The sequence below is a fragment of the Ixodes scapularis genome, unplaced genomic scaffold (genome assembly GCF_016920785.2).
Source record: "Ixodes scapularis isolate PalLabHiFi unplaced genomic scaffold, ASM1692078v2 PGA_scaffold1__304_contigs__length_218370807, whole genome shotgun sequence".
In the NCBI taxonomy this organism is placed as follows: Eukaryota; Metazoa; Arthropoda; class Arachnida; order Ixodida; family Ixodidae; genus Ixodes; species Ixodes scapularis.
Window position 1 is genome coordinate 121301659 of NW_024609846.1, and position 16821 is coordinate 121318479.

Here is a 16821-nt window from a genome sequence, read left to right on the forward strand (position 1 = left end):
CCGCCGACGACAACTTGGCCGTGGCGCCCGAGCTAACGGACCAAGAAATCGTGGACCGTGTTGTGTTGCCCGGAGAGAATAGCGGCACTGACAGCGAAGGTGAGAGCGACGACGACATTGAAGAACCTCGCACAAGTACTGCGGATGCCGCGGACATGGTGACAAAGCTGCGAAGCTACTTGGAGAAGCTCCCCACGGCAAAAACCACTGAAGTGGAGAAGGCTCTCGCCTGCATGGGCACTGTCGAGAAGTTCATACTACTCAATGCCGTGAAAGTCCACCAATCGAAGAAAACGTCTTTCTTCAAATAAATTCAATTGCGGACTATGGCAACATGGTTCCTCGGTTGTAAATTCAATTCATATTGTGCCGGTTCAACTTTTTTAATCCTACCCTAGGTGACAGGTAAGGATTTATATGTTTATTACGGGATTCGAATTCCCCTACAGTCCGTTTTTATATCTTAGCATTATGCATGTTTGAGCACTTTTTGCACGGGCCCAATTGCCGTTGTGTTTGTACAAATTTTTCTGAGTACTTTTATAACGAATATTGGATATAACGAACGAATTTGCGCGCCCGATGCTACTTCGTTATAACGAGGTTGGACTGTTAGCTCTAAAAATATTTTGTTTTCGTATTTCCCATCCAGGCTGTTTAAATTTTTTTTTTTTTTTTTTTTTCCTTTGCATACGTTTTTAGACAAATCTGTTACCACATGCAAACTGCTGCAGCACTTATGAGACATGCAAGGACAAGGTGAGCTCTGCTAAAACTCACAAGGCTGCTGCTCGAGTCCTTTTTGTTCCTCTTCCGCTTCTTCCTGGCCCCTTCCTCCGGACTGGCACCCTGCAATGTTGGAAAAGCAAACTTCAACTTTTGGCCGATGTGCAAGTAAATCGAGACCCTGCAACACTCTGCCTAGACAATGTGAAATGAAGGTGCAGTATATATCTTGATTTGCTCAGAAAGTAACTTCTCATAAACATTTTGAATAGATGACATACGAGACAGGCTGTTTATCTTCCTATGGTAAAAAGGAAAGAACCTGCTGTTCGAAAAAGCAAGAAAGTAGGGGTGTGCAAATATTCCAGCTTCAAGTTAGAATCAAATAGTAATGAGCGAATAATTCGATCAGACTTTCTGATGCCTAGTATTCGACATCGGAATAATTTGACTAATCGAATATCAGTACTACTGGTGAAAATTCTGGTTTATTCACAATGTTGATACTATAATGAAATAGTCCTCACAGGCCTGTGTGGTATCAAAATCAAGCCTGCATTCAAAAGCCGTGATTAACAAACTATTTAGGCAGAATGCGGTGTGTTCCTCGAACGAAGCAGTCATGCTCCCAACTCCACCCGTGCGCTGGACTAAAACCCGTAACGACACACGTCGCCATTTTGAAATCAAGAATTTCGCGCCACCTGTAGCCAGCTCTGTGCACTATAAACCTACTCTCGGTTCTTTAGTCCATAATATGACAAAATATTGGCAAAATACAAATAGCATTAATAATTGAACTGGACTTTTCTGCTAAAGGGCTGTCCAAACAGGACACAGCAGATGGCATGTTCACTCACAGCAGATGAAGCTTTTTCTAAATTCACGACACATTCTGTCCACTTTTGTACATTTTTCTTTCCGAAGGAGAGGGGGAGGGGGCCAAGCTTCCCTTTACTTGCACCTTTGGACACAGGCTTGGAATGTGCACGTGACAACCACTCACATGCTCTGCTGGCCGTCGTCAAGGCCTCCGCCGTTGCCGCCAGTCCCTCCCGATAACAAGAAAGGGGAAAAGACGAGGAGGAGAGCTGTGCTGTTTCCGTGGTTAATTTCCAAACTGAAAATGGTCGCACGTACGGCAACTTTCACGGCACACGCCGATGTTGCGTCGCGGCACGCCATCTGCCGTGTCCTGTTTGGACGGCCCTTAACCCGGCGTTAGCAGTTTTTCGGGGCAAGGCGAGCGTTTTTGGTCACTTGTGCTTGGATAAACAATATAAAAAAAATACAAACTGCCAATTCTTTCAACACTAAAATTGTTGCACTACCCCCTTTAATTCATATAAGTCACAGCGACGAACCAAACATCTTTTACTGCGATTCTCGAAACGATGACATGCAAATTATTATGTGCACAAGTTGTTTCCATCTGTAACTCTACAATACATCATTAAGACCGGAGTTATCACAGAGTTTTGTTTCGTCGACGAATAAAGTACAAGTGAGCCGCGTCGAAGAAAAGGGGGCGTTGGGAAAGACCGGTACCGGGTGTGGAATAGCACGGCCAGAATTTCTCGGGACGAACACGACGTGACCAAAGGACCAGCTACGTCTGGGGATTTTCAAACCTTTCCGAGTTACTAGCTGCAAGAGTAGCCGATCCTTCCGCCTCGCATTAGAGCAGAAAAGTGAGCCAATGCGTTGCAAGGATGCTACACGTGTGTACGATACCTAGTGTCCAACGGTCAACAACTTTCACATTATGAGCCAAGGCTGTTTCTCAGTCTGCATCCGAGTGCAACCTTGTGCTCCGTCCACGCTCGTAGCCGCTCACGACGAGAGACTGCACTGGCACCATCTATGAGGTAGCCCTGGCACACTTTAGATCTGCGTATATATTTTTTATAGTTTATGCATTACTCTTTCACCGTGGGCTGAACCCTTTAAGTGCCTTGAATGAGCTGAGCTCGTCGGCCACTTTCTGGCTAAAAATGCCATGGACGAGCTCAGTTCGTCTAGCGGTTTTCTCGGTAGCCCTCAATTCCACAGATGAGCTAGGCTCGTCCGAGTAGTTTTGCAACGCTGATCATAGATGGCAGCACTCGTTTGAGTTGGCAAATTTTTTTTTCGCCTCTGCCGATTTTTGCGCAATAAACTTTTCAAATTTTATGTGTAACACTAGAGGAATAAAACTTCACAATAAAAAAAATATATGGCAGTTTTAGGTTCTTTTAGGGAAAAAAGAAATGGCACTTAAGGGGTTAAATAGCCGAGAATATTGTAAGGAACTGTTTCTCAGACAGTGTGTGCATTTGATCCTGCAAATACTGCAAAAACCTTATACATAGATCAGAGGTGTTCCAGGGTTGCCCAGTAAAGGGCGCCAGCGTGTCTAGGGTGCTCAGTGTTACCCGCCGACTGCTCTTCACTAGAGCGGCGGCATTCTTTGAGAACGCAAGTGCCCCCTTTTCCTGGCCGTGGCTGCCGTTTTGTCTCCTCCAATAATTTTGCAGTCTCCTTTGCGCAAGAGCGCGAGCGAACGAGACGAAAGACGAAGCCACGTGCTCTCGCGGCAGTGCGTGGCTGCAGCTAAGTGGAATCCACCATGCTGCGTGGCCACAGCATGGTGGAAGCTACGCCGGCCCTGACGACCTAGCACAAATGAGCCGACGCCAAGTGCCGTCAAGCGTACAATGTCGTCTCGTCATCGTTAGACGCGACCCCGCTGGCCTCCGTGGTACGGGCTACGGTGGCGCATGTGTTGTTCCCCGTACGATACCCGATGCATTTAAAGGGGTCATGAAACGCTTTTCCAACTTTTTCCTGTTTAGCTTTCCTCCTCAACTCATAAATCGCGCATTCCACCAAACAGTTCAAGAACACAAAAAGAGGGGAGGCCCCTCTTGCTTGGAATCTGGTTTATGTACCCGGACAGAGCCATTGTCCCCCTAGAAGATTAGCCCGTCGCTCAAAATTCAGACAAAAGTTGCTTTCCCCAACCCGTTCACCCCGGAGCTGTCAGTGCTGTGGAAGCTACGTGCTCATTGGGCCAGACACACTTGCCACATGATCACGCTCCTCCGAGCATACCCACGCGCAGAGATTGAGGTCAGGTGATAAAGGGAGGCGGCTGATTGGTTTGGCAAGCGCGTAGCTTCCGCCACAATGTCAGCTTAAGGGTGAAGGGACTAAGTGAGGTCCGGTTTTGGGGGACGTCAGTTTGGACCCGATGACGCGCTTTTGGGACCGCGGATGTATCACAGTGAAAAGGCAGAGAGCTTACGAAGGGGAGGAGGTATGAAATAGTCCGCTGTGTTTTCAAATTTTCGCACTGAAAGTCAGGCTTTTGTCTTTCTACCTTTTTTCTTTTGGCCCACTGAATAATCTGCTATAAGTAAAATCCCAATCGAAAATGATTTATCCCAACCCAAAATCCGTTTCATGGGCCCTTTAAGTGGGAGGCAAGGTTACGGCCCCGCTAGCGGACGACAAAGTTGTCCACGCTCTTGGAGGGCCGCCAGTCCAGCGTCATTGAGGCACTCTCAAGAGTGTCCTCTCATTGTAAGTGGTTATGAGCGAGCATTAGACTCAAATGAAGACGTGCAAACCAGCCTTTACGCGCAACAATATCTTTCGGGAAGGGGGGGGGGGGGGTGGCACTTACATCAGCCGTCACTGTGGAAGCGTTGCTCAGGGAAGACTTATTTGGCGAGTGCTTGGCCGACTCCCGCTGTGGGTGCTTTCTCTTGCGCTCTGCCAGTGGAACCACGGGGACAGCAACCTCTTCTTCATCCTCTGCAGCGGGGGATGCGAGAGCCACAGCAACGGTGCGTGAATTTACTGTGGTCGAATTTACCAAACAAAGCAAAGACCTAAATGCCACTTTAGGAACAGGTTTGAGGGGGGATCGGTGGCCGAGTGGGCTAGCGCACACCAAGACGGAGCACGTGGAGCGAAAGCTCGCGCTGCCCCTGCCCGTTTCGATCTAGATGAGCGTCGTACCAGCATGTGGTCGTGTATCACTACTGCGTGATGCAAGTTAAAGATTCCAGGCTAGCAGTTGTACTGCACTGGCTAAAATTCTCATCTACAGCTGGGAGACAAGTTGCCCGTTGAGGCAGACTAAGTTCTAGGCTGTATAAACATACACACACCCCAAACTTTTTTTTTTTTTTGAACAGGCTTGAGCTTTTAATAGTGCGGTAACAAACACATGAGCGAAGGTCAGTGGCTGGACCTCAACTCTCCATAGAAACAATGCCATAAGAGGAGAAAAATGACTGGTTTTGATTGTCATGTATTTTTTTCGCTTTAGAGGGCACCCAGTTTCCTAGAGACCATGAATGGCTTCCCAGACTACTAACATAGGCTGTACATCTATTAGAAGGGAGATGCAACAATTTCTGTACTTTGTGCAAATACCACTTAGAATGAATCCCTAACTTTATTGACATACAAAACACGCTTTTGTTTTTCACCACAGGCAAAAGAAGTCGCAGAAAAACAATTAAAGAAAAACAAGCAAAGCTCACCCTCGCAACATTCAGTCAGAACAAACGACCACGTGACCTGGAGCAGATTATATGCTTCCAATGTTGCTGAGGTTGTCAAAGCGCAGGACATGTGCCGAGTTCCAGACATTTTTATGGTTTGGCTATTGTCGTCATTGCAGCGACTGGATACAAGCCACTACCCAAATGCTTGTCAAACTAGTGATTATCACGAGCCCAAATCGAGTGCTCACGCAATGCTCCGAATTAAAATGTTGTCATGGGGGCGGGGCATTGCGACCACCCAGCTATGTCATCAAGTCTTGCAAAAGAAATTGAAAAAAAAAAAAAAAAAACTCGCTTTTGTCTTTGACATTACACCGCAACAAAGGAGTTTTTTGGTTAGTGGCATTGCGTGCGAGTATACATGGGTCCCACTAGTGCCAGTAAGCTTGAGTAAAGTAAAAAAAAAAATTCTAAGTGGGGGTATCGCTGCACGGTCCCTTTAAAGGAATCGTGGTCTAAGCAAGCAAGCTTCTAAATTGCTGATCTTTTCGGGCATAGCGCTTACAAATACTTGCAGTATGCGGGCAGAATTTCAACGTCTTTGCTCATACAGCCCCTAAGAAAATTGGGTTAGATCAGCAAGATAGGTGGCTCGCCGGACCGCCCAGACATCAGACATAGCCTGGCTGTGCATCACTGTGAAGTTTCACAAACAGGACAAACGTTTCATGAACGAAGCTCGTGGGTCTACTTTACCACGCAGCACGGCTACAGCCAATCATCCTTATTTACGGAGACAGCCCGTGAGGCACTAATAATGATTAAATCCCAGCGACACACACGGAAAAGCTCATACTTACTATCTGCGGGACTTTTCAGCAGTATTGTGTGCTCCCACTTTTCCCACATGCTTTTTCTGGTCACAGACATGGGCCAACGAGTTTGCACACCTCTCATGGTGTCTATGAAATTGCTCCTATCAAATTCCCAGACTTTTCGAGGTTTTCTCCTAAACAGTCCAATTAAATTCTCTGAACATTACGAAAGAACAAAATGCGGAAGATTGGGGTTGCAGTGGCTGTTCGGGCTGTTCCCGTTTTGGTGAATCGAGTGATGGCCTACACTGCATGGTGATGCCTGGGCAACTGCCACTCAGGGCCATTCATGCCTCCACACTTTCCCACTTCGTTGAGTGCCACTGAACCGTCGACATCGGTAATTTTTTCCCCATTTAACCAACCTTGTGACGATTTCCCAGACTTTTCCAGAGGCTTCCAAATTCCCTGACAATTCCAGGTTTTCCGGGTTGCTGAATATCCTGACCTCTGTTTATGTCATTTGTACTTGTGCCACCTCACCTTTGCCAACCCCACTTGCATCTATACAGCCCTAAGTAGCCAATAACCAAGCTTCGCTGGGTGTGCCTAGAACATACTTACAGTGCTCTTTTTTAACCGCATAAATTGTGAAAAGGCAAAACGTTGCCCGAATGTGATGCCAGAAGTTGGATACAAGTTTCAAAACTGTGTTCACCAACACATAAAAAAGAAATAATTCTTTTTTATTTTTAGTTCCAGTTTTAGCGTGGGGCACTCAACTGACAGCAGAAAGTTCTCATCTGCTCCTTGTACACAACACTGTGGGGCACTACACCCTCCAATAGAAAATTTCAAATGTTTGCCTTCAGATCATTACAACTCAGTCATGCCACGCCCTTAAACTTTCTCGCCTTAGCACGCTCACTGTGGTGCTGCGAGCGGTTTCAACGTTCTATCATATGTGGCTCATTTGTGTGGACCAAGGTACATTTCAAGCTTAACACATCGTCTTTCGGAACCAGTAAACACCATGACGTGCGGTGCTCTGGGAATGCGAACTACAGCCAATCGGCTAATGCACCACTCACCAGCTTTTCAACATCATGCATTCCAGGCAGACATGCAGAACAGGTTGACATTAGATTTAACCCCTCCTGACCTCTGTATCTACCTTTCCCCTCCCTCCCTCGTACTTCAGTGTCTTGCGTACGAGGCCATACCCTAAAGCTTATTAAAAACAATGTTAATAAATCAATCAACCATTACCAGAATCTTTTTCCTCCTCTTCTTCCCCATCTTCATCGCTGTCCTCTTCGTCAGACTGCTCTTCGTCTTCGTCGGACTGTTCCTCGTCCTCTTCGTCGTCAGCAGCGTCCTCTACCATGTCGGCCTCGAAGTCTTCGTCTGAAGAATCGTTGTCAGTGCCGATTTCGTTGCTGACAAGCTCGACCAGGCTGTTGTTGCTCTTTAATGCTGCAGCCTTCTTGGTGCCATTCTGGGCTTTTTTTGACTTAGCCACTGCTGCAAAACGAAAAAAAACAAAAAAAAAAACGGGATTGGACAAGTAGCAACGTCTAGCTCTCTACGTGCCGTCGAAATGTAATTATAATTCCTCGCTGGCACACTTAGACTTGTAGACACATTGTCAACAAAACTGTCCAAATGCTAAACAAACTTAATAGAGATGAGGAGGAGGGGCATACCCTCCTCTCTGTACCCTCCCCTCCTCCTCCTCAAGAGCTGTGCTCTAGTTTTGCATTACAGAGATTTGTCAACGTCTTTCATTTTCTTCAAGTGCTTCCAGCACTCCTGGAGGCTGTCCGCCACCGTGAATGTAGAATCGGATTATTCGGTGGTAAATACTTTTATCTCGTGACATTACGCTTCTTTAGACACTCGAAAGTAACCGAAAGAAGTGTGTAGTTAGCACATTTAATGTTCTACACCAGGGGTTCTCGAAGTCATATCTCGAGGCCCTTCACGGCCTTGGCACTAATGCAATAAAGCCATACAAAAGCCTATGAACCATGTAAACAATAATGCACATACTAGGTAGCATTTGGCTTAAACTTGGTGTGCATCAATGTGTGGCTTGGACTGTCGAGAAAAGCTCTGGAGACCCATGAGGGTACTCTGGAGGACCCCTGTGCTTTTGGGGAACCCAGTTCGAGGACCCCCGTCCTAAACAATAAAAACACCATTCACTAGCCAAGGTTGTGGTGCAAGAATGTTTTTTCAAAGACATGCACTCCCTATGGGGTTATCCATAACACACCCCTTCAAACAACTTTCAAGTGTCACAGCATTCCTTTGTTGGGGAGAGCAAGTCACCTTTGTCTGGTAAGAAATCACTATCTTCGCTGTCCTCATCTTCAACCTGGAGCACTGCAAGCAAGATAAGAGTTAAGCTGAGCTCCCAGTGCTCAGACATCCTAAACTTGCAATGAATGGCCAAGAGGGCACCCCTTCTCAGAAAAACAAAACAAAAAACAAAACACATCGTGGCAAACGCCTCACTGGTGATTGCTCCGACGTCTCAGGTCAGATGACCAGTCGACTTGCATCAGCTAGCTTGCTGGAATCAGTGCTCGATGGCATATTCCTTAATTAGCTCAAAGTAAAGTAATGCCATTACCTTCCCTGTCTGCTAGCAGGGCACAAACAGATACTAACACACAAACAACCAAACCCTCACAAGGTGATCAGCTGATCGATCTCTGTCGTCATGGCAATCACCATTTTGGTCCTTTTAAATCTTCAAAGCTTCCAAAGGGTCATTCTGAACGAGGTGTGCCAACATCGCTGTGTATGCAATAAACTTATCAATCCCACTTATCTCCACAGATCTCTTACAATGTTATTGGTTTTCTTCCATATTTCAAGTCATCAAAATTACTTTGCAATAGGGTGCCTACATGTTTCCGCTCCGCTTTAGGGTGGCGCCAACTTCTTGTTACCCTTTCCCAGATCGTCTCCCACCGCCATTTTTTCCCACTAAACAACGTTGAGTTTCTGTAGTCTCGACACACTGGCAACACTGTGAGGCCACTTCCGTTTCCGTTCATAAGAGGAGTCGGAGGCTCAGCGGGATGGAGGTGGTTGTGGGTGTCTCTCACTTTATTTGGGTATTTTATATTTTGAAGTTTTGAGCAGGAAGTGTGCGTCGCTTTTATCTAAACGCGAGTTCTCGCGACAAAATGGAATGCGACAGATCGGCATTGAACGCCGAAACCTCGCCGTCGAACGAGAGCGGTGAGCGCTCCCTAGCCCTAACGAGGATTAGCGGCGTAGTCTGAGCGCACGACCGGCGAATGTGACAAAATGGTCAACGAAAACAGCGGAGGTTGCCATGGTAACGAGGTAGGCAACACTGGTTTGTCGGCAACAGGTATCACAAACGTTGTCGCCACCCTAAACAGCGGAGCGGCGGAAACATGTAGGCACCCTACTTTGCAATACTGCCAAGCATTGACACAACATGTGGTAATGGTGCGAAAATGTGTGCTTGTTTCGCCGGCGTGTGGATAATAAAATCTCAGAATACAAGCAATGTCTTTACAAAGCAACCTGTCACCATGAATTTGGGTTGGCTCGCCAAGTAGAAACTGCTCATTACATGGACCAAAATGGCGACCATATGGGGAGCTTGGAGCTACTTTTCCCAGTATCTAGCAACTTTAGCTCACAGCACAAAAAAAAAAAAAAAAAAAAAAAAAAGAGAAAAGGATCATTACTACAAAAAAAAAAAAAGAAAGCTAGCTTATACAAAAAAATAACAAAAATAGGCACTAACACACAAGGCCCACATCAATTTGCAACAATTTTAAAGAAAACCAATAGATAAAGGCAGTGTCATGTCGAAAAAACAACAGGACAAAACACAAAATAACATAGTATATTTATTTCTATGCAATAATGCTACAGTTTTAGAAAAAAAAAAAAAAAAAAAGTTCTGCCATGTTGTTTTAATAGACCTTTGCCAAATTACCCAAACACTATTGAGAATGCTGGGAATGCACTCCCCTTATCTGTACGTAAAAGTAAATGACTAAAATAAGGCACTGACGAGCGCGCATATGAAGTGTTATCGATCTTAGGCTTAGAAAAATTGCCGAAGCAAACACCAGCACGTACAGCGCACGTCACTATGCTCATTGCAAGCTTCTTGGGTCTTGGGAAATTTAGCAAAAGGCCTATTAGCAATATGCGCGACCAAAAGTGTCGCTGTGGTCGGCGTTCCACGATTGGTCGAACACTCGCCGTGATGCGACAATCCCAAGCTTCTATGGTGCTTTTTAAACGCACCATCAAACTTGCGGTTCGCAACTGTTGATAAGAAGCCACAATCACAATTCAGTGAATTCCAGTCGTGACATCACGGATGGGAACGTAAGACGGCACCATCAAAACATATCAGTGCCAATGCCGAGTCTACGGGTCAGAGACTTACGTCGGCTAGTCAGGTTGTGGTCCTCAACCTCCTCCTCCGCCGAGCTGGAGCCCTCCTCGGACGTCGCGTCGGGCTCTCCGAGCCCGTTCACGTCGGTCAGGTAGCCCGTCAAGTGGACGGTGCCCTCCCCGTTGAGGAAGAAGGTCACCTCCTCGCCCTCGACAAAACTTAGGTCCAAGGGAACCTGTAGCGCCTTCTCGTAGTCCAGTGTGCAAAGCAGGAACTCTGCCTTGGCGTGCTCCAGCATCAGCATCACGCGCTTGTGCGACGAGGAACCTGCAGGAGCGAGTTCGGATCTCTCTCAGGCGGCAAGGTGCGAGAGAAAAGAACTTCTATTCGTGTCTTTCTACCGCTTATTCCAAGTAACCTATTGGCTACCGCGCTCGGTGCGAGCTTTTGGGCCGTCCGTACCGCATGGTTTTTGCGCTAGAACGGAGCTACTTTCTGTGATACCATTTGGCTCTTACAGTAAAAATAAATTGGCAAAACAAAGAAACGTGTGCCTTACCACTCTTGAAGACTTTGTGTCAGTTGACTAATTGCGGGGGAAGGGCAGTTACATTTTTTATTGTACAAAAAGTCTCGAAGCACTCTGGCACATGGAGAAAGGAATACTGATCACAATCCTTTTAGATCAGTAGGCGTTTAAGCTCCGATAAACTAAGGAAGAGGAGAAGACGAGAGCGCGTGGGGATGTCAGAATGCCGAGCTCTGGTTCGAATGATTAGTGGGTAGACCTAAAGCCAGCTGCAGTTGTCTCCACTGCACTCGTCAAACGCGTTAGAATGCCTTTGACTGCACTGCACTTCTGGAACGCGTTAGAATGCGAAAGATAAACGCCGGATGCGGGCGCTGCAACTCGTTTGACGCGTGCAGTGGAGACAAAGGAAGCTGGCTTTAGGTCTACCGACTAATCATTCCAATCAGAGCTCGCCATTCCAACATCCCCGCAAGCTCTCGTCTCCTCCTCTCCCTCAGTTTCTAGGTGCACTAAGCTTTCTCATTATTTATCAAGCACTCGTAATCAGAAGCTGAAAAATCGTCATCATCTTTGCTTTCAAAGACAACACCTACAATTTCCTTCCCGGAAAGATTATGCTGACTACCCACCCTGCCATTTGCCCCCCAAGTAAACACCGCAATTTAATAACAATATATATATATAAAAAAACAAAAACAACTCAGGTAAACAAACGGGTTGTTGCCATCTGTTGGTAATGGCAACTTCACTACTACAAGTTGAAGCCCCTTGATGCATCTGTCTTGCAATGCACGAGGCACATGCCTTGTGCAGCCCTTGGAGGCAAATAGCGGTGGAGAACCTGCTCGCGGCGCGTGTCTTGCGTGCCTGCAGAACAATGGCGTACCTGCCAAGTTCGGAGAAATCAAATCCGGGAGAATTTCAAAGGGAAAATGGGGAGGGGGGGGATTGCGGTTTTTTAAAAAGAAGTATTGATAACAAATTTACATGAAGACAGCTTCATTACATTTATATTGCACTGCTCATGCTAGCGAGATAAAGCTGGGCCCCACTATCGTAGCAGCCGTTTGTTAAAACGGCAAAATCTCCTTGTTTATGGGTGGGGAGGGGGGGTAATTGCGTTTTCCGGAAGATTTTTCTGTCAATCAAACCACCGTACATCCATACAAGTCGGTCAAAATTCGGGAGTTCCAGGGTAATACGGGAGACTTGGCAAATACATAATAGTTTGCGGCACTTGTAAGACAAGCAAAATTAGCCGGCAACTATGAGCAGCTTTTGAAAACCATCCATATCTCGAGCCCGGTGATTTGCCCGCTTTGACAAATTGGTCCCTGCTGGTGCGCCCGGTGATTCGCCGGTCTTGGTAATGAATAGTTTAATGCCTTGGCTACTATTTACGAGTGTCACTCATGCAGTCGTAAGGACCAGAAAGTCAGATCCCGGGTCTGGCTCGCATTTCCGTTTTGAAGGTTGTTTTGTGCATTCTCTGGCAGAAGGCAGCACTGTCACAATTGGTCCACCCCCTTCAAGCTAGTTGTTAGCTTCATATTTTCACAAAAAAAAAAAGAAAAAAGGAAGGAACATGGCATCGAAGCAGAGGTCTGCTTTAGCCAACGAATAAATACAGAAACTTTTATTTGGAAGTGACAAGTGGTCTACCATTTCCAAGCACAGGCCTCTGTGATGACTATGAAACTATCTAAAATCAGCGATTTGCACGAAAATTAGAGGAAACATTCACTTGGACTCCAGATGTTGTTTGCTGCTGGATATTTCCTGGATATTTCACACAGTACCACACAATGAAGGATCTCTCAATGAACACATCGGGTGGCTAGGAATTAATAATGAGAGCAACAAGTATCTTGAGGCCAAGTGAATGTTTAATGCAATTTTCATGCAAAATTGTAAATTCAGAAAAACAAATTTGTAGTGTTTTATGAAAAAAAGAAACCGAAAAACATAGTTTGCAATGAATTAAGCCTGAATATTTTTGCTCTGAGAAAAGAGAGCATGCGCAACTTTGCTTACTCCCTTTAGTCTCTCCAAATGGGGATTTCCGCAAACAAAAGCATTGCTGTGGTCTGCCTTTCATGATTGGCCAAACTCTCACTATGAAGTCTTTGGCAGGATTGATTCTGCTTTTATTGACGGAAATGAGACGATTGTCAAACGGTCAGCTCTGACAGGGTTGTTTTAAGGATGCGATGACCCCAAACCCACACTTTTTACAACCAAACTTGTTGTTCAAAACTAATAACCTGGTGCTCACGTCTACAGGCCCCTGCCTGTCTCTCTGTCTAGCTTTGCAAGCCACTCAGAGTATCACAACTGTCGCTAACAAAGATTATTATTATTATTATGATCATGGGTAGAAACTTTAAAAGGGTGCCACAGAAACATCTCGTCGCCAATATCTTCTATGGTAACTCCGTACAGTTTTGAAGGGAATGCTAAAAGGATCATCTTTCCTGTAGAAAATCAAAATTGCATGTTGGTTTTTAAAGGGACAATGAACTCCCCAAGAAAGATTTCTTTGAAATGCCTCAATAAAACAAATATGAAAAAAAAAAAAAAAAAGATGTCTACAAATCTCTGTAATGCAAAATTAGAGCACAGCTCTTGAGGAGAAGGGGGGGGGGGGGGGGGGGGTACGGAGGGGAGGGTATGCCCTCTCGTACCCTCCCCTGCTCCTCCTTAACCCGCTAAACCTAGCAGGGAATATTTCCCCACTAAATTTAGCGGGGAAATTGACGTCACGTGGCCTCAACACCAATTCAATTTCCCGATAAATTTAGCGGGGCAATCACGCTGACGGCAACGCCGCGAAACGCGGAAACGGGCGCCTAAGAGCTGCGCTCTAAAAAAGGCGCTACATTTGATTCAGGTTCCAAAATATAAGCATGGTTCAGAGCTGCCTAAATTAGTCTCGCAATGCAAATAATGCAAGAATACTTTTTTTTTTAATTTTTTATGTTTTTTTTATGGGGGGGAAGGGGAGGTGCAGGAAATAGTCATTGCTAGCTGGAAATATTTTTTCTGGGTAGCTGGGCCCTCGTAAATCACGTTCCGGTAAAAATCTTGGAAGCATATACATCTTAGCAGTGTCCCTCTAAAAAGGCTGTGCAACGATATCGAGTTAGAATGTTTCTCGCTCTACACATGCTTACTGGTACTAGGGAAATTCAAGTATTCGCAACTCCAGCGCGCCGCTCGCCCTCCCGCAGACGAACGGAGAACCAGAGGAGCGGGGACGGCAGTGGCGGCGGCCGCGTGCGGAAACGCTGGCAGGGACCGGCCGCCTTGATACGTGAAGTCGTTTTAACGAAAAAAGTGAGCGCGTTAAAAAAAGGAATTCTTGTGCTCCGCCTTGCAACAGCCTTGCACGAAGGACCGGGATGTCTAATTTCATTAGGGACCATGTTGAATTAACCTGAGACTGGGGTAGAGAAGAAGCATCGAAACGTAGAAGGGACAGAAAATAGACAGGACGACGTCTCATTTTCTGTCCCTTCTACGTTTCGACGCTTCTCTACCCCAGTCTCAGGTTAATTCAACATGGTTAATATTCACCAGCTCTCCTGCACCCTTACGATTTTTTCATTAGGGACTTTTCGTGTATCGCATGCGCTGCGGATTTCTGGTCTTGTGCATGGCCGCCAGCTCAATCTGAGCTCAACGTGACGGAAAACGCTCCCACTCCCATTAGCAATAAAGAACTCTATAGTACGGTCTACGGAAAGTCTATTCTTTGCCGTAAGTAGGAGAAAACTCGTCGCGCAATGGTATGTCGAGCAATACAAATCGGGAATGGGTTCGCGGTTTAAGGCCGTTACAAGGAACATGACCGTTTATTCCAAGCACTTTAAAAAGACAGAATACCCATACTCGCTTTCAGGTAATTACAAAGCAAATAAAGAAATGCTCAAAGCATTTTAAGCGCGTCTGTGTTAGCCAGCTGTTTGTAACGAGAGCTTGGAACACGCAGTTTTGGCCAGAGGGACCGCCATGTTGCAAATAACAAGGTACAAAAAATGTATGGTATATTAAAAGTTTTCTTTTGATAAAGCAATAAATAAAACCCCTAAACACGCCGATTATGTTAATAGGCAGTTTTTGCATAGCGTACGACACCCCTAAACTTCAGCTGGACGTACAGCGCACTGACGTTCAACCGGCGCTACCAACTTTCACGAGCGACTTGATAGCCGAGTTGTGCAACTTATTAAAATAGCTCAAGTAACTGTAAATGTCTGTAAAAAAAAAAAAAAAAAAAAAAAAAAAAAAAAGTAATTGGTTTTTTTTGGCCCTACCGCAAAACCTCAGTGTTTTTTTTTTTTTTTTTTGGTACTCTTTGTTGCGAACTTCAGCTGTTTAACCTGTTATATTGCGCCGTCATCAAGCCTCGCGTAAAAGTTGGGGCCGCCAGTTTGGCTACAGTGGGCTGCACGGCGAACTGAAGTTTTGGAGTGTCGTATATGTTACAAAAAGTCCAAGAACTACAACATTTTTTTTACAGTGATGAGCACGGCAACGCTCCTGGCGTGCACTGAAAATTGTGCCTTAAAGGCGCAGCGTGAGCTTGCGGTCGTAATGCTACACTGCACGGTAGCCTGTGGTAACAAACTTTCTATCAATAACCACAGAGCAGTTTGATTATGTGTTGCAATACACTAAAACCGAGGCGGTGAGCAGCGATTTGTGAGGCTGTGACGCGAAGACACCAATACTGTGAACGCTGCACTTCCGAAGCTTGACGGTCACCGTTTGCGGCTCTCTTTAGAGCACTAGTGGTCAGGCAAAGCGCGAACGTATGTTCATCTCCCTCAAAAATATTCTGCCACAAACAGTAACGTGGCCGCCAACTGGTGCCTAAATAGCACTCGCTCACTGCAAAGCTTGGCAATTTGAGGTTTGTGCAACTTTTAAATAACAGCATGCTCGTTTTCCTAACACGCATCAGCATCTCCGTCACCTGTAATATGATCCCTCCCTAACCGCTTAGCATTTGTAGACAAATAAACTATTTTTAGCGCGATGAACACCGTCAGCGAGCAGGCGCACAGGATATCCTGCAGAATCTATCCCCGTCTCTTCCGACATCTTGGAACTACTGCCCCGCCACCTATAGGGCGTTGGAGTTGCGAATATTCATGTGCAATGCCACTGACCCAGGAGCTTCTTTTTTGCGGTTTGACTTCGAGGATAAAAGCTAACTTTTTCTTTCAGTCACTCCTTTGCCAAACCTGAGGACGTATCATGAGGGTTGCAGTGTTGAAATGGTCATTGGGATTACCCTACGGCGGCAACATTTGGGTGCGGCTCATAGATTGGACACAAACACCGTGTGAGCACTCGATTTGAACCCCTGACAATATATGCCTTGACGAGCATTCGGGTAGCCGCTTGTGTCCAGTTGCTGCAAAGACAAGAAGAGCCGAACCCCAACTATGCCTGGAACCCAGCGCGCGTCCAATGATGAACCCTGAAGACATAATTACTTTTTTTTTTCTTTTTTGACACCATAATTTCCTCCAATTAATTTGGTTTCGAGTATTGTTCCTTTTTTAAAATTCTATGGCCCTAATAATAATTAAGCAAGACCGGTTCGTGCCCCTGTGGCCCTGCCAACAAGATAACTTGCCGCTAAGCACATACCGTTTTATATTGCTCCCAAAAACCATACTTTCGCTGTGACGCCGGGAACGTGCCTCTGAAGGCTCGTTGACATAGTTGCGTTTGACTGCGTTAAGACTCCTTACGTCGAGCTGTTGCTATGGCGATACTAACGCCGAGCCAATGGGGAGGCACTGTGCTGCAGGCTGCAATGCAGTCGACACAACT

The 16821-nt window shown here is 45.9% G+C and overlaps 1 protein-coding gene across 3 annotated transcripts in view; it reads right to left on the reverse strand.

The window, feature by feature from the left end:
• LOC8038029 (46 kDa FK506-binding nuclear protein) overlaps positions 1-16821 on the reverse strand; it is a 38675-nt gene that overhangs the window by 17706 nt on the left and 4148 nt on the right. The window contains exons 3-7 of one of the 3 annotated variants that reach the window (XM_029970427.4): positions 10494-10769; positions 8375-8428; positions 7310-7564; positions 4394-4524; positions 781-849 (exon numbers count right to left, since the gene is read on the reverse strand). In XM_029970427.4, coding sequence (XP_029826287.2) covers positions 781-849; positions 4394-4524; positions 7310-7564; positions 8375-8428; positions 10494-10769 — 785 coding nt within the window. The remainder of the gene's footprint in view (positions 1-780; positions 850-4393; positions 4525-7309; positions 7565-8374; positions 8429-10493; positions 10770-16821) is intronic. The other 2 variants (XM_029970428.4, XM_029970429.3) reach the window with 2 other exon arrangements.